At 48.1% G+C, this 23734-nt stretch overlaps 1 protein-coding gene across 1 annotated transcript in view; it reads left to right on the top strand.

The window, feature by feature from the left end:
* Positions 1–590: 590 nt before the first annotated feature.
* SLC25A20 (solute carrier family 25 member 20) overlaps positions 591–23734 on the top strand; it is a 46104-nt gene continuing 22960 nt past the window's right edge. Inside the window, exons 1-4 of the mRNA XM_055278303.2 lie at positions 591–875; positions 8380–8472; positions 16903–17030; positions 22152–22242. Of these exons, the coding sequence (XP_055134278.1) occupies positions 771–875; positions 8380–8472; positions 16903–17030; positions 22152–22242 (417 nt within the window). The 5' untranslated portion in view covers positions 591–770. The remainder of the gene's footprint in view (positions 876–8379; positions 8473–16902; positions 17031–22151; positions 22243–23734) is intronic.

The following is a 23734-nucleotide window of genomic DNA, read 5'->3' on the forward strand; positions in this document are numbered from 1 at the left end:
CTCCAAAACCTCTGTCGCCTCATCAGCTACTACTCTCCCTCTTCCCGTGGTTTCTCAAACATGTCAGGCACAGACCATCTCAAGGCTTTTGCATTTTCTTTTTCTTCTGGGTGGAAGGTTCCTCACCCTTGACCCTGTTATGAATGAACAGAACTCCCTCTCTCATCTTCTCAGGCCTTGAATCCTGTCACCTTTTCAGTTAAACCCTCCCTTATTCAACTAATTAAAATTGCAAATCACTTGTCCCACACACCCTCTAACTCTCTTCCTGGATTTTTCTCCGTAGTACTTATTACTACTTGATACACTATGCATTTTTCAGTTATTTATCTTTGTTATGGTCTGTAAATTCCAGGAGGACAGGGACCTGTGTGTTGTACTACCAGGGGTGCCTCCAGCACCTAGAAGGACGCCTGGCATATGGCAGGGCGCAACTGATCTCTCTGGAGTGAGTGGATGAATGGGGAGCTCAGAGGAAACATTGAAGTCTGGGAAGGCTTTCTGGAAGAATAGGCCCCGCTGGCCGACACTCCCAAACCCCGCCCATGCGGCTTTGCTCTCTGCCACGCCCATCGAAGCGGGGCCGAGGCCGGAAGCAGCCACGGGCGGAAGCCCTACCGTGCCAACTGGGCCCTCCTCCCGACCTGCCCCGGGCTCTTGCCCCGCCCACCCGAAAGTGGGTGAAAGGTCGGCGGCGCCGGCGCTGCAGCTAGGGCTGAGAAGCCAGGACGGCCCGAGAACTGACAGACTGAGTGACAGACGGACTGACCATGGCCGACCAACCGAAACCCATCAGCCCGCTCAAGAACCTGCTGGCCGGCGGCTTTGGCGGCGTGTGCCTGGTGTTCGTGGGTCACCCTCTGGACACGGTCAAGGTGCGGGAGGCTGGGTCGCAGGCTTTGGGGAGGAGGCCCGGGCGGGGCGCGGAACGCATGGTCCCCCGCGAGGCGCGGCCGCTGGGCAGAAGAGGGGCCTGTGTGAGCTTCCATGAGAAGTCTAGGGAATCTCTCTTTCAGGGGTGGGCAAGAAGCTGTACCTTGAGCCCCAAAGAGCCAGGCGGCGGCGCAAAGTGAGCATCCTCTAACTGCCTGTCAAGAGCTCTGATGTAAAGTTCCCTGTCCCGCAGTCTCTCCTGACCCTGCGCCACTTCTTTAGGTATGGGAAAGAATAAACGTCTCTCCATAATTCTGGTTTCAGCCAACACTAATATTATCATTAAGGTTGAAACAGGTCCCCTGTAAAGCCCGCCCCAGGAAGACAACTAAAGACAGAGCGGTACGGTTGTTCTGGAGGTGTCCTTTGATACATTCCCCTGGGGCAAGAGTACCCATCTCTTTCGCACCTTTCCCAGCCTGGGGAGATACCCAATGGTGGCCTGCTCAGCCTCCTGGGCAGAGGCATCCCTGTGAGAAGCAATGATGACCTCAGTGACCGAGCCCCTTCCACGGAAAGCAAGGCGATCAGCTTTGCACAGGGCCAGCCTCATTCTCACAACTCCCAGATGAGGAAGCTATGGTCAGACTGAGGCTTGGGAGGGGGGACATTCATCAGGGATTGTTCTCTGGTCTTCCTCATATCATATCTCAACTATTCCCCTTGCGACACCTTCATTAATGCTTTGCTGGGGGACCAAAGTCCATCCCTCATGGCTTAGCACTCGAAGCTGCATCCAGTTTTCTCACTTTATTTCTGGACATAGACTTGAAGGAAATTGACAAGTCATTGCCAGGGTGGGCCTGTGGGGAGCAGACATGAGTTTTAAAAGATTGGAAGCCCATGTGAGGGGGTTTGTTAGGATGTTGGGTCAGATTTCCTCCACAGCGAAATAGTTTTGTGGGCACTTCCTCTTGGCCAGCTTGGGCAGCAAGCTCTTTGCTGCCTTTCATCCAAGAGAGGAGCTGCCCTGAAGTAGAGCTCATACTGGGGTCATTCTATAGGAAGACCAGAGTTAAAGTAGCTGGACTGGCTAGATCATTGTGCAACATGAAATCAAATGTTAATTTAGCTGGTGGTAAATGCCGTGTGTTAGTGCTTCCCAGACTGTGGTCATTTCAAGTGGCACTGTCTACTGAGGGACAATTGTCTGGCCTTTCTTCCTTCTCTTGGTCCGTATAGGCAGATATCTTATTAGTTATAGGCCTCTGGGGCCGCCCTTAAAAAAAAAAAATATATATATATATATATATATACACAAATATTGCTGCAACCTCCGTATCACCTTTGTCCTTGATGTCACTCCCAAGAAGGACTGGATGACCTCTGCACTGAAGTGCAAATAACTGAAATGCTCACTGGCATATTTAGCAACCAGAAAGCCTCTTTTTAGCTTAAACCAAAACCACAAATTGCTGAGTGCTGTGTTTTTGGCCTTAGTGAGCTGGGTGGGCTCCAATCAAAGTCTGACCTTAAGGTACTTTCAGAGGTCCAAGGTTAAAAAAAAAAAAAAGGAGAAGAAGAAAAAAAAGAAGTCCAAGATAGTGTAACTGAGCTGTGGTCTGTGTGTCCTGACAAGGCAAAAGCTGCAATGCTTCAGAGTAGGGCATGAAAAGGCTCTATGGAAGGTGGTGCATTAGAACAGGCATTCAAGTGCTGGGTGAGTTCAGACTGAAGGAGTAGGGAGACCCAGACAGTCTGATGTGGGGAAGGCAGGAGTGAAGGTGAGTGTGGCTTGCAAGTAGGGATCATATTATAAAATAAGACAACCTAGGCCAGGCAGGGTGGGCTCATGCCTGTTAATCCCAGCACTTTGGGAGGCTGAGGCAGGTGGATCACCTGAGGTCAGGAGTTCGAGACCAGCCTGGCCAACATGGTGAAATCCCATCTCTAAAAAATTAATCCCATCTCTAAAAAAAATTAGCTGGGTGTGGTGGCAGGTGCCTATAATCCCAGCTAATTGGGAGGCTGAGGCAGGAGAATCCTTTGAACCCACAGGGTGAAGGTTGCAGTGAGCTGAGATTGTGCTGTTGCACTCCAGCCTGGGTGACAGACTGAGACTCCTTCCCCAAAAAAAAAAAAAAAAGAAAAAACACAAAACCACCTGCAAAGGACTTTAATGTTCTTGCTGGTTTGGATGGCTGATGTCCTGTTGAGACAGGTATGAGGTATGAAGTGTATATAAAATCACAAAAAGGCAGCCTTAGCAACATGGCAAGACCTCATGTCTATAAAAATACAAAAATTAGCTGGGCATGGTGGTGCACACCTATAATCCCAGCTACTCAGGAGGGTGAGGCTGGAGGATCAGTTGAACCTAGGAGTTTGACGCTGCAGTGAGCCTTTGCACTCCAGTCTGGGCAACAGAATGGGACACTGTCTCAAAAGAAAAAAAAAAATCACAAAAAGGTATTAGTCAGAATTTTTTTTTTTTTTTTTTTTTTTTTTTTTTTTTTTGAGACAAGACTCTCCCTCTGTCACCCAGGCTGGAGTACAGTGGCAGGACCTTGGCTCATGGCAACTTCCATCTCCCGAGTTCAAGCAATTCTTTTGCCTCAGCCTCCTGAGTAGCTGGGATTACAGGTGCCCGCCACCATGCCTGGCTAATTTTTGTATTTTTAGTAGAGATGGGGTTTCTCCATGTTGGGCAGGCTGGTCTCAAACTTGTGGCCTCAAGTGATCCTCCTGCCTTGGCCCCCTGAAGTGCTGGGATTATAGGTGTGAGCCACTGTACCCGGTCTAGTCAGAAGCTTTGATCCATTTCTCTCTCTCTACTAGCTAGGGGAGGTTATGCCTGACTATGGGAGATCTGAAGGACAATGTGAGGGATTTTGGATGTAAAGGTATGGTGGCCTCTGGGCATTTCTATTGTGTCGCATAAACCCCTCAGACTTACATGTCACCTCTGTTGCCCAGAGAGGGACTTCCTTGGTTTGATATGGAAGGCCTTGACAAATACAAGAATAAGAAATTCTAAAGAAATTTTAAAAAATGGTAAAAATGATGATATAGAAGGACCTGATAAATACAAGACTAAGAGATTCTAAAGAAATAAAGAAACAACATGGTAAAAATGATGTTTTGGAAAGGTTAGTATAACAGCAACCTTGAGAAGGATTTGGAAGCAGAACAGTGAGCAGGAAAAACATCCAGGAAGGGCTGGGCGTGGTGGCTCACGCCTGTAATCCCACTTTGGGAGTCCGAGGCGGGCAGATCACCTGAGGTCGGGAGTTCGAGAGCAGGTGACCAACATGGAGAAACCCCGTCTCTACTAAAAATACAAAATTAGGCCAGGCATGGTGGCTCACGCCTGTAATCTCAGCACTTTGGGAGGTTGAGGCGGGCAGATCACCTAAGATTGGGCGTTCAAGACCAACCTGAGCAACGTGGAGAAATCCCGTCTCTACTAAAAATACAAAATTAGCTGGGTGTGGTGGTGCATGCCTGTAATCTCAGCTACTTGGGAGGCTGAGGCAGGAGAATCGCTTGAACCGGGGAGGCAGAGGTTGAGGTGAGCCCAGATCACACCATTGCTGTCCAGCCTGGGCAACAATAGTGAAACTACATCTCAAAAAAATAAATAAATAAAAATAAATATACAAATACAAAATTAGCCGGGAGTGGTGGCACATGCCTGTAATCCCAGCTACTTGAGAGGCTGAGGCAGGAGAATCACTTGAACTTGGGAGGCAGAGGTTGCGGTGAGCCAAGATCATGCCATTGCTCTCCAGTCTGGGCAACGAGTAAAACTCTGACTCAAAACAAAACAAAACAAAACAAAACAAAATAAAATTCAGAAAAAAGACTGCAGAAGTAACTGGATATATCAGTTATCTATTGTGGTTTAACAGTTTCCTCCAATGAGGGAGGAGGATCACTTGAGCCCAGCAGTTCAAGGCTGCAGTTAGCCAAGATGGTGCCACTGCATGCCAGCTTAGGTGACAGAGCAAGACCTTGTCTCAAAAAAACCCAAAAAACAAAACCAACTTACTTCAAAACTTAATGGCTTAAAACAACAATAAACATTTATCAGGGCTGGGCCGGTGGCTTATGCCTGTAATCCCGGCACTTTAGGAGGCGGAGGCGGGTGGATCACCTGAGGTCAGAAGTTCGAGACCAGTCTGGCCAACACAGCGAAACCCTGTCTCTACTAAAAAAAAAAAAAATGCAAAAGTTAGCTGGGTGTGGTGGCATGCACCTGTAATCCCAGCTATGAGGGAGGTTGAGACAGGAGAATCGCTTGAACCCAGGAGGCTTGTGGTGAACTGAGATTGAGCCACTGCACTCCAGCCTGGGTGACAGAGCAAGACTCCGCCTCAAAAAAAAAAAAAAAAAGACAAATAATCCAATTAAAAATGGGCAAAGACTCCAGCCTGGGTGACAGTGTAAGACCCTGTCGAGAGAGAGAGAGAGAGAGAGCTAGAGAGAATCTCCTTTTTATTTTTTTTTGAGAAGGAGTCTCAGTCTGTTGCCCAGGCTGAAGTGCAAGGGCGCGATCTTGGCTCACCACAACCTCTGCCTCCCGGGTTCAAGCGATTCTCCTGCCTCAGCCTCCCAAGTAGCTGGGATTACAGGAGAGTGCCACCACGCCTGGCTAATTTTTGTATTTTTAGTAGAGACGGGGTTTCACCATGTTGGCCATGCTGGTCTTGAACTCCTGACCTCAGGTTATTGACCCACCTCAGTCTCCCAAAATGCTAGGATTACAGGTATGAGCCACCGCGCCGGGCCTCCTTTTTTTTTTTTTTCTTTTTTAAAGAGACTGGGTCTTGGCTGGCCATGGTGGCTCACATCTATAATTGTAGCACTTTGGGAGGCTGAGGCAGGCAGATTATATGAGTCCAGGAGTTCCAGATCAGCCTGGGCAACATGGTGAAACCCCATCTCTACGAAAAAAACAAAATTAGCCGAGCATGGCATGCATCTGAGGTCCCAGCTACTTGGGAGGCTGAGGTGGGAGGATCACCTGAGCCTGGGAGGCGGAAGTGAAAGTGAGCCAAGATCATACCACTGCACTCCAGCATGGGCGACAGAGTGAGACCCTGTCTCAAAAAAATAAATAAATAAAAAGAGACCAGGTCTTGCTCTGTTACCCAAGCTGAAGTGTAGTGGCACCATCATAGCTTTCTGTAATCTTGAACTCCTGGCCTCAAGTGATCCTTCCACCTCTGCCTCCCAAAGTGCTGGGATTACAGATGTGAGACACCACACCCAGTCATGGACCTAAATAGGCATTTCTCTGAATAAGATGGGCTAATAAGCATGTGAGAAGTTGTTCAATGTCATTATCCATCATGGAAATGCAAATCAAAATCACAGTGGCATACCACCTCATACCCACTATGATAGCTTAAAAAAAAAAAAAGGCCGGGCGCGGTGGCTCACGCTTGTAATCCCAGCACTTTGGGAGGCCGAGGCGGGCGGATCGCGAGGTCAGGAGATCGAGACCACGGTGAAACCCTGTCTCTACCAAAAATACAAAAAATTAGCCGGGCATGGTGGCGGGCGCCTGTAGTCCCAGCTACTCGGAGAGGCTGAGGCAGGAGAATGGCGTGAACCCGGGAGGCGGAGATTGCAGTGAGCCGAGATCGCGCCACTGCACTCCAGCCTGGGTGAAAGAGCGAGACTCTGTCTCAAAAAAAAAAAAAGATAGCTATAGAGCAATATACTGAGATTCTGTCTCCACAAAAACAATAAAAATTAGCCTGGCGTTGAGGTGTGCACCCATAGTCCCAGCTACTTGGGGGGCTGAGGTGGGAGGATTGCATGAGCCCAGGAGGTCAAGGTTGTAGTGAGCTATTGACCACATCACCGCACTCCAGCCTGAGTGACAGAGTGAAACCTTGTCTCAAAAAAATATATATATATGTATATATATATATATACATATATATATATATAAAGATAATAAGTATCAAAGATATGGAGAAATTGGGACCCTCCTAGACTGCTTATGGGAATATAAAGTGGTGCAGCCACTTTGGAAAACAGTCTGGCAGTTCCTCAAAAGGTTTTTTTTTTTTTTTTTTGAGACGGAGTCTCGCTCTGTTGCCCAGGCTGGAGTGCAGTGGCGCGATCTCGGCTCACTGCAAGCTCCGCCTCCTGGGTTCACGCCATTCTCCTGCCTCAGCCTCTCCGAGTAGCTGGGACTACAGGCGCCCGCCACCACGCCCGGCTAATTTTTTGTATTTTTAGTAGAGATGGGGTTTCACCGTGGTCTCGATCTCCTGACCTCGTGATCCGCCCGCCTCGGCCTCCCAAAGTGCTGAGATTACAAGCGTGAGCCACCACGCCCGGCCCAAAAGGTTTAAACAGAGTTAACATATAAGTTAGAAATTATGGCCGGGCGCGGTGGCTCACACTTGTAATCCCAGCACTTTGGGAGGCCGAGGCGGGCGGATCACGAGGTCAGGAGATCGAGACCACGGTGAAACCCCGTCTCTACTAAAAATACAAAAAATTAGCCGGGCGTGGTGGCGGGCGCCTGTAGTCCCAGCTACTAGGAGAGGCTGAGGCAGGAGAATGGCGTGGGCCCGGGAGGCGGAGCTTGTAGTGAGCCGAGATCGCGCCACTGCACTCCAGCCTGGGCGATAGAGCAAGACTCCGTCTCAAAAAAAAAAAAAAAAAAAAAAAGAAAGAAATTATGCTAGTGGATAAATACCTGTGATGGTTAATTTTATGTGTCACCTTGACTAGGCCACAGAGTACCTAGATATTTGGTCACACATTATCCTGAGTGTGCTTGTGAGGGTGGTTTTGGATATTAACATTTGAATTTGTAGACTGATTAAAGCTAATTGGCCTCCCTAATGTGAGTGGACCTCATCCAGTTGAAGGCCTAAATAGATCAAAAGGCTGACTGACACTTCCCTGCAAGTAAGAGGGAACTCCTGCCTGAATACTTGAGGTGGGACATTAGTCTTTTCCTGCCTTCAGACTTGAACTGAATCATTGGTTCTTTTTGGGTCTCAAACTTGCCGACTACAGATCTTGGGACTTCTCAACCTTTATAATTGTATGAGCCAATTGCTTATAATAAATCTCTTGATATATATCTCCTGTTGGTTCTGTTTCTCTGGAGAATTCTGACCAATACAATACCGAAGAGAACTGAAAACATATATCCACACAAAAAACTTGTACACAAATGTTTATAGCAGCATTATTCATAATAATCAAAAAGGAAAAACACAAATGTCTATCAACTGATGAATAAGCAGGCATACAAAATGTGATTTATTCATATGATGGGATATTGTTTGCCAATGAAAGGAATGAAGTACTAATTAAATGAAAGAGAAGTTTGAATCCAGCAGGTTAAGTGAATGCTAAAGACATGTATATAGGTACAGCCTTCCCTGTTCAGTTTGGCAGACAGTTGGGCCATTGCTGCTGACAGGCAGTTCTGATTCTGGTAGGTGACTGCATTTTAACTTCCGGTTTCAGGTCCGACTGCAGACACAGCCACCGAGTTTGCCTGGACAGCCTCCTATGTACTCTGGGACCTTTGACTGTTTCCGGAAGACTCTTTTTAGAGAGGTTGGTATATGGTGCTGGGCATTCCTCTTAGAACACATTCACAGGGTTGATTTGTTACCCGCAAGGAGAGTAGGTTAACTGTGTGGTTCTGCTGGACAGCTAGCTCACAGTTGCTGCTCCTTCACCATGCCACTTTGTGCCCCCCTGTTGTCATCTGCTTTGGAGTCTCTAATAGTTCTAGCTACTGTTTTATACAGATGACTAAAGCTAATAAAATGGTTCTCTCTTTTGGAAGATGGAATTTAGACGACAGAGAACTAGTGAGTAATAATTGAGATGTGAAATGGAAGAAAATGTACATCTGAGCTAGGCGCGGTGGCTCACGCCTCTAATCCTAGCACTTTGGGGGCCAAGGCAGGTGGATCACTTGAGGTCAGGAGTTTAAGACGAGCCTGGGCAACATGTAGAGAGTGTCATCTCTACAGTAAATGCAAAAATTAGAGGGGCATGGTGGCGCATGTACATCTGTAGTCCCAGCCACTCAGGAGATTGAGGTGGGAGGATCACTACCAGGAGGTAGAGTTTGCAGTGAGCCAAGATTGCACCACTGCACTCCAACCTGGGTGACAGAGTGAGACCCTGCCTGAAAAACAAAAAAGGCCAGTCATGGTGGCTTACGCCTATAATCCCAGTACTTTGGGAGGCCAAGGTGGGTGGATTGCCTGAGTTCAGGAGTTCAAGACCACCCTGGCCAACATGGTGAAACCCCATCTCTACTAAAAATACAAAAATTAGTTGGGCATGGTGGCATGCGCCTGTAGTCCCAGCTACTTGGGAGGCTGAGGCATGAGAATTGCTTGATCCCAAGAGGGGGAGGTTGCAGTGTAGGGTCCAGCCCTATGGGGCTTAGTGGATGTTTTCCCCATGTGCGGAGACGAGAGAACATAAGAAGTAAAGACACAAGACAAAGAGATAAAGAGAAAACAGCTGGGCCAGGGGGACCACTACCAAGACGTGGAGACTGGTAGTGGCCTTGCATGGCTGGGTGCACTGATATTTATTGAATACAAGACAAGGGGGCGGCTGGGCGCAGTGGCTCACGCCTGTGATCCCAGCACTTTGGGAGGCTGAGGCGGGTGGATCATGAGGTCAGGAGATCGAGACCATCCTGGTTAACACGGTGAAACCCCGTCTCTACTAAAAATACAAAAAATTAGCCAGGCGCAGTGGCGGGCGCCTGTAGTCCCAGCTACTCGGGAGGCTGAGGCAGGAAAATGGCGTGAATCCAGGAGGCAGAGCTTGCAGTAAGCCGAGATCACACCACTGCACTCCAGCCTGGGCGACAAAGCGAGACTCCGTCTCAAAAAAAAAAAAAAAAGACAAGAGGGCAGGGTAAGGAGGGTGAGTTGTCCAAGTGATTGATGAGGTCAGGCAAATCACGTGATCATGGGACAGGGAGCCCTTCTGTTTCAGGTAGCTGAAGCAGAGAGGGAAGGCAGCACATGTCAGCATTTTCCTCTATGCACTTATAAGAAAGATCGGGCCGGGTGTGGTGGCTCAGGCCTGTAATCCCAGCACTTTGGGAGGCTGAGGCAGGTGGATCACAAGTTCAGGAGATCGAGACCATCCTGGCTAACATGGTGAAACCACGTCTGTACTAAAAAAGATACAAAAAATTAGCTGGGCGTGGTGGCGGCCGCCTGTAGTCCCAGCTACTTGGGAGGCTGAGGCAGGAGAATGGCCCCTGAACCCAGGAGGCGGAGCTTGCAGTGAGCCGAGATCGCACCACTTTACTCCAGCCTGGGCGACAGAGCGAGATCAAAGAGGAACCAGGAGTATGGGAGGAACATGAAAGTGGACAAGGAGCGTGACCACTGAAGCACAGCATCACAGGGAGGGGTTTAGGCCTCCAGATAACTGTGGGCAGGCCTGGATAATATCCAGCCTCCCACAAGAAGCTGGTGGAGTAGAATGTTCCCTGACTCCTCCAAGGAAAGGAGACTCCCTTTCATGGTCTGCTAAGTAACGGGTGCCTTCCCAGGCACTGGCATTACTGCTTGACCAAGGAGCCCTCAAGCGGCCCTTATGCGGGCGTGACAGAGGGCTCACCTCTTGCCTTCTTGGTCACTTCTCACAATGTCCCTTCAGCACCTGACCCTATACCTGCCGGTTATTTCTTGTTTGTATTAGTAATACAACAAAGAGTAATATTAAAAGCTAATGATTAATAATGTTTATACTAATGATTGATAATGTCCATGATCATCTCTATATCTAATTTGTATTATAACTATTCTAACTATTTTCTTTATTATACTGAAACAGTTTGTGCCTTCAGTCTCTTGCCTCGGCACCTAGGTAATCCTTCGCCCACACTGCAGTGAGCTGAGACTGCACCATTGCACTCCAGCCTGGGCAACAAGAGCGAAACTCTGTCTCAAAGAAAGAAAAAGAAAAAAGAAAATGTACACCTGCATCTGGATCAGTCAGTTTGATAGAGATCCATGTCAGAAGTGCATGTGAATGAAGTCTGAAGGAAAAGTCAGCCAGTCCTAGAAACACTGAGAGAAGCTATCAGTCTCCAGTTCCCCTAGACAGGGACATTAGATTGGTTTGGAGTCTCACTCTGTCGCCCAGGCTTGACTACAGTGGCATGAACTTGGCTCACTGCAACCTCTGCCTTCCAGGCTCAAGCGATTCTCCTGCTTCAGCTTCCTGAGTAGCTGAGATTACAGGCGTGTGCCATCATGCCTGGCTAATTGCACTCCAGCCTGGGCAAAAAGAGTAAAACTCTGTCTCAAAATAATAATAATATTAATAATAATAATAATAAATAACTTCATTAACACAGGTCTTAAAGACCTCGTTGAGATCTTTTCCTTTGCTTCCTAAAATATAACTTTTTTTTTTTTTTTTGAGACAGAGTTTCACTCTTGATGCCCAGTCTGGAGTGCAATGGCACAATCTTGGCTCACCGCAACCTCTTGAACCATCTCCTTGGTTCAAGTGATTCTCCTGCCTCAGCTTCCTGAGTAGGTGGGATTATAGGCATGCACCACCATGCCTGGCTAATTTTGTATATTTAGTAGAGACAGAGTTTCTCCATGTTGGTCAGGCGGGTCTCAAACTCCTGACCTCAAGCGATCCGCCCACCTCGGCCTCCCAAAGTGCTGGGATTACAGGCCTGAGCCACTGCGCCTGGCCTAAAATATAACTTTCTTTTTTTTTTTTTTTTTTTGAGATGGAGTCTTGCTCCGTTGCCCAGGCTGGAGTGCAGTGGTGTGATCTTGGCTCACTGCAAGCTCCGCCTCCTGGGTTCATGCCATTCTCCTGCCTCAGCCTCCTGAGCAGCTGGGACTACAGGCGCCCACCACTGCGCCTGGCTAATTTTTTGTATTTTTAGTAGAGAAAGGGTTTCACCGTGGTAACCAGGATGGTCTCAATCTCCTGACCTCATGTTCCACCCGCCTCAGTCTCCCAAAGTGCTGGGATTACAGGCGTGAGCCACCACGCCTGGCCCTAAAATATAACTTTCATATGAACACTCTATTATAGTCTCTAAATTTATACCTTGATTAAATATACAGAAACTAAGTAGTTGTCATCCAGATAAAAAGGGAGTGATGGTAAGTGATGGACTCAGCCTTGGAGAAGTTGTTCCCAGGATTCCTGTAGGACTTGGGTGCAGAAGGAAGATCTTTTTTTTTTTTTTTTTTTGAGACGGAGTCTCGCTCTGTCACCCAGGCTGGAGTGCCGTCGTGGCGGAATATCGGCTCACTGCAAGCTCCGCCTCCCAGGTTCACGCCATTCTCCTGCCTCAGCCTCTCTGAGTAGCTGGGACTACAGGCGCCCGCCACCACGCCTGGCTAATTTTTTTGTATTTTTAGTAGAGACGGGGTTTCACCGTGGTCTCGATCTCCTGACCTCGTGATCTGCCCGCCTCAGCCTCCCAAAGTGCTGGGATTACAAGCGTGAGCCACCACACCCGGCCAGAAGGAAGATCTTTTTAAACTTTTTATTATTTATTTATTTATTTATTTTGAGACAGAGTCTTGCTCGGCTGCCCAGGCTGGAGTGCAGTGGTGCAATCTCGGTCACTGCAAACTGCCTCCCGGGTTCAAGTGATTCTCCTGCCTCAGCCTCCCGTGTAGCTGGGATTACAGGTACCTGCCACCATGCCCAGCTAATTTTTGTGTTTTTAGTAGAAATGGGGTTTCACCATGTTGGCCAGGCTGGTCTCAAACTCCTGACTTTGTGATCTGCCCACCTCAGCCTCCCAAAGTGCTGGGATTACAGGCATGAGCCACCGCATCTGGCTTAGAAAGATCTTGAGGCAGTGCCTGCCCAACTGTCCTTGAGTGAGGTGGTGCTACCCTTCTTTTTTTTTTTTTTGAGATGGAGTCTTGTTCTACCACTCAGACTGGAGTGCAGTGGTGCGATCTTGGCTCACTGCAACCTCCGCCTCCTGGGTTCAAGCGATTCTCCTGCCTCAGCCTCCCAAGTAGCTGGGATTACAGGCACCTGCCACAATGCCCAGCTCATTTTTATATTTTTAGTAGAGATGGGTTTCGCCATGTTGGCCAGCTGGTTTCAATCTCCTGAGCTCGGGTGATCTGCCTGCCTCAGCCTCCCAAAGTGCTGGAATTACAGATAAGAGCCACCACGCCCGGCCTGCCCTTCTTCTTCTTCTTCTTCTTCTTCTTTTTTTTTTTTAATACGGAGTCTCATTCTGTCACCGAGGTTGGAGTGCAGTGGCACGATCTCAGCCCACTGCAACCTCCGCCTCCCTGGTTCAAGCGATTCTCCCTGCCTCAGCCTCCCAAGTAGCTGGAACTATAAGCGTCTGCCACCATGCCCGACTAATTTTTGTATTTTTAGTAGAGATGGGGTTTCACCATATTGGCCAGGCTGGTCTTGAGCTCCTGACTTCGTGATCCGCCCTCCTTGGCCTCCCAAAGTGCTGGGATTACAGGCGTGAGCCATGGAAGGCCTTGTTCTTTATTCTTTAAGCTCCTCCTCCTTACATCTCTAGTGCCCAGGGTGGAGTCTGAGCAGTGTCTGATGGAGGTTCTAGGCTTCAGGTCCACTTAGAGTCCTCTACCCTTACAGAAGGAAGGTAGGCTTACCTGCCTCTTGGTCATTAGACGTTATTGAGCACCTGCCTAGGGTTGGGCAATGTGCTGGGTCCTGAAGTTGTGATGAGAATGTCTTGTATAAACCCAAGTCTTTGAAGAGTTGAATAGGCTTCCTTAGTCCATATTTGTGCATGTCCTGGTTTTTGCTGTGCCAGATTTGAGCTTTCTGCTTTCTGGAGCTGCCAGGCAGGGGTCTGTAGGTTGTGCTACATGGAACTGGGTTGGCCATTCTAGTGGAAGGAAGACTAGACAAGGTGTTCAGGAGGAATGCGCTTGACCTCTCAGGACCTGGTCATCCTTTTAGCTCATGTAGGGAGCTGTGGGAATGGCTTTGAATGGACTTTGTCATATGCTACTTTTGTAGATCCTCCTCAGATCTCTGTCCTTTTCCCATTTACTGCCTCTGTACTTTGTTCTTGGAGTCCACCTGCAGCCTGTAGCAGTTTAGGCTTTTGCAGGAATTAGGAGGAATGCTGACAGGTACAGTTGTGCCACTTTGATTCTGAAAAGAAAGTTTGGATACCCAGGGTGTGCAGTGAGGCAGGTTCTTCAGCTTGGGTCTGTGGAGCCCTCTCATTGTGCAGCCTCACCCTGATTCTCCTGCTACTCTCTATAAGGAGAAACTTTAAAAGTTTTTTGTATTTGTTTAAAAAAAATGGTTTTGAGATGGGGTCTCGCTATTTTACCCAGGCTGGTCTTGAACTCCTGGGCTCAAGTGATCCTCCCATCTCAGCCTCCTGCGTACCTGGGATTACAGGCCCTGATACAGGCACTTCATTTGTTACTGAGAAGCTCATGACAAAGTAACAAAGTGATATTTATCTCTTTCCTTCATTCTCCAGAGGCAACTACTTTCAATTTTTTCAGTTGTTTATGCTCTTTCCACCTATCTACATAATATACATTTACTATTATATTTTATTTTATTTATTTTTATTATTGTTATTATTTTTTGTTTGAGACGGAGTTTTACTCTTGTTGCCCAGGCTGGAGTGCAATGGCACGATCTCGGCTCACTGCAACCTGCACCTCCCAGGTTCAAGCGATTCTCCTGCCTCAGCCTCCCTAGTAGCTGGGATTACAGGCATGTGCCACCACGCCTGGCTAATTTTGTATTTTTAGTAGAGACGGGGTTTCTCCATGTTGGTCAGGCTGGTCTCGAACTCCCGACCTCAGGTGATCTGCCCGCCTTGGCCTCTGAAAGTGCTGGGATTACAGGCATGAGCCACCGCGCCTGGCCATTACTATTATATTTTATACATTTTTATATTTTTAGCTACCTATTTGTGGTAGATTATTTTATATTTTAGTTCTTAACTCTCCCTATCCCCTCCTTCTGCCCTGCCCATCCATATGATTTTATCACCCTTTGTGGTTTAATCCAGTTCACCATTTTCATGATTACAACTTTATATATATTTTTGCTCTTAAGTAAGTATGAAGTATGATGTGCATTCCATTCCTTGTGTAACTTCTTGTTTCCCTTGGGATTGGGTTAATAATTATGTTAAATCTTTTGTTTTGTTTGTCTTTGAATCACTGTCTCTGTCATTCTGTACCCTAAATGCTCTGTAGTGTACCTTTCTGTTTGGTTTGCTACACACTGCCTAAGGAGTTATTTTCTGTTGTTCTAGTGTGTGTTGTTTTTTTCTGTTTTTGTTTTAGTTTAGTTTTGTTTTTTTGAGATGGAGTTTTGCTGTGTTGCCAGGCTGGAGTACAGTGGCACAATCTTGGCTTACTGCAACCTTTGCCTCCCAGGTTCAAGTGACTCTCATGCCTCAGCTGCTGAGTAGCTGGGATTACAGGCATGCACCACCATACCCAGCTAATTTTTGTATTGTTAGTAGAGACGGGGTTTCACCATGTTGGCCATGATGGTCTTGATCTCCTACCTTGTGATCCGCCTTCCTTGGCCTCCCAAAGTGCTGGAATTACAGGCGTGAGCTACGGCACCTGGCCTTGTTCTGTTTCTCTTGGAAACGTCGCTTTTGGAGTCCTCTACTGCCCTGTGGACTAACTGCTTACCAGATCCACTGCACCCTGTGCCATCCTAGAAACGCATTTCATCTCTCTTGGACTGGCCTGCTGGTCTCCCAGGTCCTGAATCTTCCTCCTTGTTTACTACCTTGTTTGGTAGGCTATTTATGTATTTGTCTGTCTGTCTAATTATTTATTGGTTACCACATAATTCACTTTTTTTTTTTTTTTCTAGAGATAGGGTCTCACTCTGTCACCCAGGGTGGAGTACAGTGGCAAGATCATAGCTCACTGCAGCCTTGAACTCCTTGGCTCAAGTTATTCTCCCAACTCAGCCTCCTGACTACCTAGGACTACAGGCACACACCACCACGTCTGGCTAACTTTTATTTTTTATTTGTTTTTGTAGAAACAGGGTCTTGCTATGCTGCCCAGGCTCATCTTCCCTTTCATTACTAAACTGTACTAGTGAAAATTGCTGTGCAGTTCTAACAAAAGTCCCATCTTAATACCTGGAAAATATAAAACATTTTCTTAATCACTTGTAATCTTACCCCAAAGAAGCTAGATCATATTGTGTTTCCTGTTTTGTAGCTTTTTTTTTTTTTTTTACTTAATAATCTCTTCTCATGTTACAATGTGATTTCTTGGCCATGTGACTCCATTTATGGAGTTTATAATTTATCTCCTATTTGGCAGCTTTTGTTTTTTTTCCCCAAAATTTTGGTACCTTATAAATGCCTGAGGTTATTCTTTTTATACCTCTGAGTATTTCCCTAGAATAAATTCCTTGCAATAAATTTTCCACACAAAATATTTCCAGGTGAAAGGGTATGCTACATATTAGCAGATTGCTGGCCGGGCGCAGTGGCTCATGCCTATAATCCCACTTTAATAGGCCAAGGCAGGAGGATCACTTGAGCCCAGGAGTTTGAGATCAGCTTGGGCAACATGGCAAAACCCTGTCTCTACAAAAAATACAAAAATTAGCTGGGCATGGTGGCACATGCCTGTAGTCCCAGCTATTTGGGAGACTGAGATGGGAGGATCACTTGAGCCCAGGGGATCAAGGCTGTGATGAGCTGTGATCGCACCACTGCACCCCAGCCTGGGCGACAGAGTGAGACCCCATCTGAAATAAAAAGCCCCCAAAACAAAAACAGATTGCCTTTGAGAATGGAAACTGCCTTCAGTTTCTCCAGCATAATAGGAAAATTATTTCTGATAAATGTGGGAGATTTTCTTCCATTTAAAGTTCTCGTTGCTTCAAGAAGAGGTGAAGGAAGCCACAGGTTGGAGGACACACTGCTTTCCTCTTTCAGTGATTTAAAAGGTGGTGGTGTCTGTAAATAGCTTCTGCTTCTGTGATTCCTTCCAGGGCATCACGGGGCTATATCGGGGAATGGCTGCCCCTATCATCGGGGTCACTCCCATGTTTGCTGTGTGCTTCTTTGGGTTTGGTTTGGGGAAGAAACTACAACAGAAACACCCAGAAGATGTGCTCAGGTGAGTACTTACAGGTCAGGAGCACTTGCTGTTCTGCCTGGTAGTGTGACATGGGTTAAAATAAAGAAACTTGGGCAGGGCACGGTGGCTCATACCTGTAATCCTAGCACTTTGGGAAACTGAGGCGGGTGGATCACCTGAGGTCAGGAGTTCGAGTCCAGCTTGGCCAACATGGCGAAACCCTGTGTCTACTAAAAATACAAAAAAATTAGCTGGACATTGTGGTGGGCACCTGTACTCCCAGCTACTTGGGAGGCTGAGGCAGGAGAATCGCTTGAACTTGGGAGGCGGAGGTTGCAGTGAGCCGAGATGGCACCACTGCACTCCAACCTGAGCAACAGAGCAAGACTCCATTTCAAAAAAAAAAAAAAAGAAGCTCGGTGGGTCATCCTGGGCCCCTAAGCCTGACTCCTGGGAGTTTTTTTTTCTTTCTTTTTTGAGACAGAGTTTCGCTCTTTTTGCCCAGGCTGGAGTGCAATGGCGCAATCTCAGCTCAGTGCAACCTCCGCCTCCCAGGTACAAGCAATTCTCCTGTCTTAGCCTCCCAAGTAGCTCGGATTACAGGCATGCGCCACCACACCTGGCTAATTTTTTTTTTGTATGTTTAGTAGAGAGGGGGTTTCCGCCATGTTAGGCTGGTTGCGAACTCCTGACCCTAGGTGATCCACCCACCTCGGCCTCCCAAAGTGCTGGGATTTCAGGCGTGTGCCACTGTGCCTGGCCCAACTCCTGGGAGTTAATACATGAAGTAGTACTTGAGTTTTTAATTTTTTTTAATTTTTAATTTTTTTGTTTGTTTGTTTGAGACTGAGTCTTGCTCTGTCGCCCAGGCTGGAGTGCAGTGGCGCGATCTCGGCTCACTGCAAGCTCCACGTCCCAGGTTCACGCCATTCTCCTGCCTCAGCCTCCCAACTAGCTGGGCCTATAGGCGCCCGCCACCACGCCCGGCTAATTTTTTTTTTTTTTTGTATTTTTAGTAGAGACGGGGTTTCACCATGTTAGCCGGGATGGTCTCGATCTCCTGACCTCGTGATCCGCCCCCTTCAGCCTCCCAAAGTGCTGGGATTACAGGCATGAGCCACCGTGCCTGGCCCAACTACTTGAGTTTTTGAGGTGGGGTCTTTCTTTGTCACCCAGGCTGGAATGCAGTGGTGTAATCGTGACTCACTGTAACCTTGAACTCCTGGGCTCAAGTGATTCTTCTGCCTCAGCCCCCCAAGTAGCTGGGACTACAGGCACACACTACCACTCTGGGCTAATTTTTAAATTTTTTGTAGAGATGGTTGGGGGTGGGGGGGGGGTCTCATTATCTTGCCCAGGCTGGTCTTGAACTCCTGGAGCCAAGCAATTCTCTTGCCTTGGCCTCCCAAAGTGCTAGGATTAAAGGTGTAAGCCACCACACCTGACCAGTTTTTCATATTTCTTTTTTTTTTTTTTTTGAGACAGAGTCTCACTCTGTCGCCCAGGCTGGAGTGCAGTGGTGCAATCTCGGCTCACTATAAGCTCCGCCTCCCGGGTTCACGCCATTCTCCTGCCTCAGCCTCTCTGAGTAGCTGGGACTACAGGCGCCCGCCACCATGCCCGGCTAATTTTTTGTATTTTTAGTGGAGACGGGGTTTCACCGTGGTCTCGATCTCCTGACCTTGTGATTTGCCCCCCTCGGCCTCCCAAAGTGCTGGGATTACAAGCGTGAGCCACCACGCCCGGCCTCATATTTCTTTTATAAGGTAGTATCAATTACTGGAGAGATTTGTAATACCAACCCCACGAGGCTGTTGAGAGGTCTGAATGCTTAAATGTACGTGACATGTCATAGGCAGCACCTGGTGCTGCCCTAAAGACAAGAGCAGCCTTGCTTTCTATCAGCTGATTGAGAGAAGAGAAGGTTCCAACTTTTGTTGTGCTTCATTTTTACAACATGCTAATATGACTATAAAGATTTCAGGTACTGGTTTCTCTGTTAAAATGGAATAAGTTAATGTGTTTTCCTTTAATAAACTTTAAGAAGTTGGATTTGGGTATGAAGAGTCACCTGAGACAGAATTATAGTTACGAATTTACAAAGTAGTTGGTGAAAACAGAGACTTCTCAGGATGCAGGGGAATTCTGAGTGGAAATATTGGGTGAAAAGGTATCCACAAGGCCAGGCATGGTGGCTCACACCTGTAATCCCAGCACTTTGGGAGGCTGAGGCGGGCGGATCACGAGGTCAGGAGATCGAGACCACAGTGAAACCTCATCTGTACTGAAAATACAAAAAAAAATTAGCCGGGCATGGTGGCGGGCGCCTGTAGTCCCAGCTACTCGGGAGGCTGAGGCAGGAGAACAGCGTGAACCTGGGAGGCGGAGCTTGCAGTGAGCTGAGATCGCGCCACTGCACTCCAGCCTGGGCGACAGAGCAAGACTCCGTCTCAAAAAAAAAAAAAAAAAGAAAAGGTATCCACAATCTGAGCTGTCAGGGTACCAACCCCTGGGAGGGGCTATAGGCAGTACAGGAGCCACAGAGGCTGGCCTGCCCTCAGATCCAGGAGCTCAAGGGAGGAAGCCCAGGGCACCATGCGGTTGTATTCTGTCACCACTTCAGGCCACAGCAGGCCGAGTGAGGGTCTAGGATGTAGATGGAGGTGCTTGTAGAGTGAAACTCTATTTCTGGGATCCTTGTGACTCTCGTGAATGTCCCTAGATTCTATAAATAGCTGCAAGTGTCCTGAAATGTGGATGGGGTTGTTTTGGAGCTGCATTTGCCCATTGGTAGTCCTTGTGTCCCACAGACACATGCCCTCTCTGAGTGCCTGGTCTTTTAGCATGTGTGCCAGCTCACGGATGTATCAGGGCCATGCATGACCCTCGTGGGGTCACCTCTGGTACTTTGGTCTATGGGCTGTGTTCCTGTACAGTCACATCAGCACTCAGAGAAACAGTCTTCCTGACTGAACAAAGTTAAGACACTCAGGACCCCACTCCCACAATCCTGTCAGCCCTGCTGTGTTCACCTCCCTGGAATGGTGTTTGGGGATGGTATGGAAAGAAGTGTTACCAGGGCCTTGGGGTGGAAGTCCAGGAGGGTCTAGCTCTCAAAGATGCCTCCCTGGGATGGAGATGGGGGTGGGGAGTGGGAGAATAGCCCAGGCAGCCATTGAGTGTCCACATGACGCCCTGTGCACACACAGAGATCCTATTCAGAGACAGTCTCCAGTCCCAAGAGATGAGGTTTGCTGAGCCTAGGGTTGGGCATTATGGGGAAAATGGAGCATGTTGGTCTCATAGCGAGAATTTAGTTGCTGAGAGGACTCCTCAGGGATAGCCATGTGAACTGGGACTGTGAAGATGGCCGTGTTGGAAAGCAAGTCTCTTGACTGTTCAGTCAGCTTGGCTGTGTGCCTGAGGTAGATGCATGAGCCCTGCCTGGGAGAAATAGCGCTGTTGAAACTGGTGCCCTGCCTGGAGTGAGCTCTTTACAGTGGATGTCCCTCTAGCCCCATTTGGCATCTGTTCATAAGCTCCTTGTTGGATGGGACTGACCTGAAGGCTCAGTTGTTGGAGGCTTGGGGTCAAGAGTGCACCGAAGCTTAGGACAGTATGTGAAGTTTTTCAGTAACATTTGCTAAATTGTGGAACTCTGTTGAAATGTTGAATGTAACTTTGTGCCCCATTGCCTCCAAACCATGCTGGTATTGCTAATCGCAGAAAGAAAAGGAGGTAGCCAGGCACAGTGGCTCACACCTGTAATCCCAGCACTTTGGGAGGCCAAGGCAGGAGGATCACTTGAGCCCAGGAGTTCGAGACCAACCTGGGCAACATGGCGAAACTCCGTCTCTACAAAAATGCAGAAATTAGCCAGGCTTGCCTGTAGTCCCAGCTACTCAGGAAGTTGAGGTGGGAAGGTCACTTGAGCCCAGGAGATGGAGGCTGCAGTGAGCTGAGATTGCACAACTGCACTCTAGCCTGGGCAACAGAGCAAGACCCCGTTTCAAAAAAAAAAAAAAAAAAAGGGCCGGGCACAGTGGCTCATGCTGTAACCCTAGCACTCTGGGAGGCTGAAGTGGGTGGATCACTTGAGGTCAGGAGTTCGAGACCATCCTAGTTAACATGGTGAAACTCTGTCTCTACTAAAAATACAAAAATTAGCTGGGTGTGGTGGCAGTTTCCTGTAATCCCAGCTACTCTGGAGCTGAGGCAGGAGAATTGTTTGAATCCAGGAGGTGGAGGTTTCAGTGAACCGAGATCGCTTCACTGCACTCCAGCCTGGGGACAGAGTGAGACCATGTCTCAAAACAAACATAAACAAACAAAAAGAAGAAAGAAAAGAAAAGAAAAGGAGATGCCAGATGTGGCACAGACAGCTGTGGGTGATAGATGGTAGGAGCCTCAGACTGCTCTTTATACTCAGGGTTGTTCATTCTGTGGGGGCCAGAATGAAGACCCATACCTCTTGCCACTGGGGGACTATTTCCCTGTACGGGGGCCACAGGACCTGTCATGCCTGCCTGGGTATCATCCCTGTCTGGTCCTTTCTCAGCATCTTACAGCACATTGCATGCAGTTGCCTTGGCTATTCCTTAGCCTTTAGAGGTGGCCACAGCCATCCTCCTTGGCCTTGAAGCTGTCCTGCTTGAGTCTTGGCTTAGAGTGTTCTCAGGCCCTTGGTAATCCAGGGGAAGTGAGACTGGAGGGGAACTACTGGGGGAGATTAAAGTCCAGATCCTGGGTTAGAGACATCCCTTACAAAAACCCCAGCACGTTAACTATGGGGAATTGAGGCTCAGAGAGGCCTGGAAACTTGTCCATAGTCACTGTGCCTGGCAGGTGTAAGGATGGAAGCCATGTTTTACTATAAAACTTCTCTTACAGGTAAGGGATTCTGAGCGTACACCGCATGGGGTGGACCTTGTGGCCAGACTCCCATTGCTCTTGCCACTGAGACCCTTGCTCTGGGAAATTTGACATTAAAATATACCTAGAACTGAGTTTTTGTGCAAAATCTGATTCATTTGTGGCTAGGCTTCTACCCAGTCCAAGTACTTATTTTTTTCTTACAAAACTGTCCTCTTTGCTGGGATTGGCCTCTGTCCTCGGTGGTTAGTCACAGGTGCTTGCTTCTGCTTTTTGTTTTCAATGCAGCTATCCCCAGCTTTTTGCAGCTGGGATGTTATCTGGCGTATTCACCACAGGAATCATGACTCCTGGGGAACGGATCAAGTGCTTATTACAGGTAAGGTTGTGATTGGAGGGGAAATAGCTAGCTTTTTCCTTTCAGCTTATAATTTCGTGTGCATGTTTATGTCCTTTCACCCTTTATAAAGGTTCAGGACCGGGTGCAGTGGCTCACACCTGTAATCCTAGCACTTTGGGAGGCCAGGGTGCGAGGATTGCCTGAGCCCATGAGTTAAAGACCAGCCTGGGGGCCAGGTGCAGTGGCTCACGCCTGTAATCCCAGCACTTTGGGAGCCAAGGAGGATGGATCACTTGAGGTCAGGAGTTTGAGACCAGCCTGGCCAACATGGTGAAACCCCATCTCTACTAAAAATACAAAAATTAGCCAGGTGTAGTGGCGGGCACCTGTAATCCCAGCTACTTGGGAGGCTGAGGCAGGAGAATCACTTGAACCCGGGAGGCAGAGGTTGCAGTGAGCTGTGTCACGCCACTGCACTGCAGCCTGGGCATAAGAGCAAGACTCTATCTCAAAAAAACAAAACAAAAACAAAACAAAACAAAAAACCAGCTTGGGCAACATAGTGGGATCCCATCTCTACGCATTTTTTTTTTTTTTTTTTTTTTTGTATTTTTAGTGGAGACAGGGTTTCACTGTGTTAGCCAGGATGGTCTCGATCTCCTGACCTCGTGATCCGCCCACCTCGGCCTCCCAAAGTGCTGGGATTACAGGCGTGAGCCACCGTGCCCGGCCACATTTTTTTTTTTTTTGAGATGGAGTCTTGCTCTGTTGCACAGGCTGATCTTGGCTAACTGCAACCTCTGCCCCCCGGATTCAAGTGATTCTCCTGCCTCAGCCTCCTGAATAGACGGGATTGCAGGTGTCTGCCACCACACCTGGCTAATTTTTATATTTTTAGTAGAGACAGGGCTTTGCCATGTTGGTCAGGCTGGTCTTGAACTCCTGACCTCAAGTGATCCACCTGCCTTGGCCTCTGAAAGTGTTGGGATAACAGCTGTGAGCCACCATGCCCAGCCCAAAAAATTTTAAAAAATTAGCTGGGCTTGGTGGTGTGCATCTGTGGTCCCAGCTACTCAGGAGGCTAAGGTGGGAGGATCACTTGAGCCTGGATTTTTGAGGCTGCACTGAGCCATGATCGTGCCACTGCACTTCAGTCTGGGTGACAGAGTGAGACCCTGTCTCAAATAAACATAAAGTCTTCACATCCGGTGTACAAAACTATATATATATATATATTTTTTTTTTTTTTGGAGATGGAGTCTCGCTCTGTCGCCAGGCTGGAGTGCAGTGGCATGATCTTGGCTCACTGCAACCTCTGCCTCCCAGGTTCAAGCGATTCTCTTGCCTCAGCCTCCTGAGTAGCTGGGACCACAGGCACGTGCCACCACGCCCACCTAATTTTTGTATTTTTAGTAGAGATGGGGATTCACCATGTTGGCCAGGATGGTCTCTATCTCTTGACCTTGTGATCTGCCCGCCTCAGCCTCCCAAAGTTCTGGAATTACAGGCGTAAGCCACCGCGCCTGGCCTA

Source organism: Symphalangus syndactylus, chromosome 1 (assembly GCF_028878055.3).
Source record: "Symphalangus syndactylus isolate Jambi chromosome 1, NHGRI_mSymSyn1-v2.1_pri, whole genome shotgun sequence".
In the NCBI taxonomy this organism is placed as follows: domain Eukaryota; kingdom Metazoa; phylum Chordata; class Mammalia; order Primates; family Hylobatidae; genus Symphalangus; species Symphalangus syndactylus.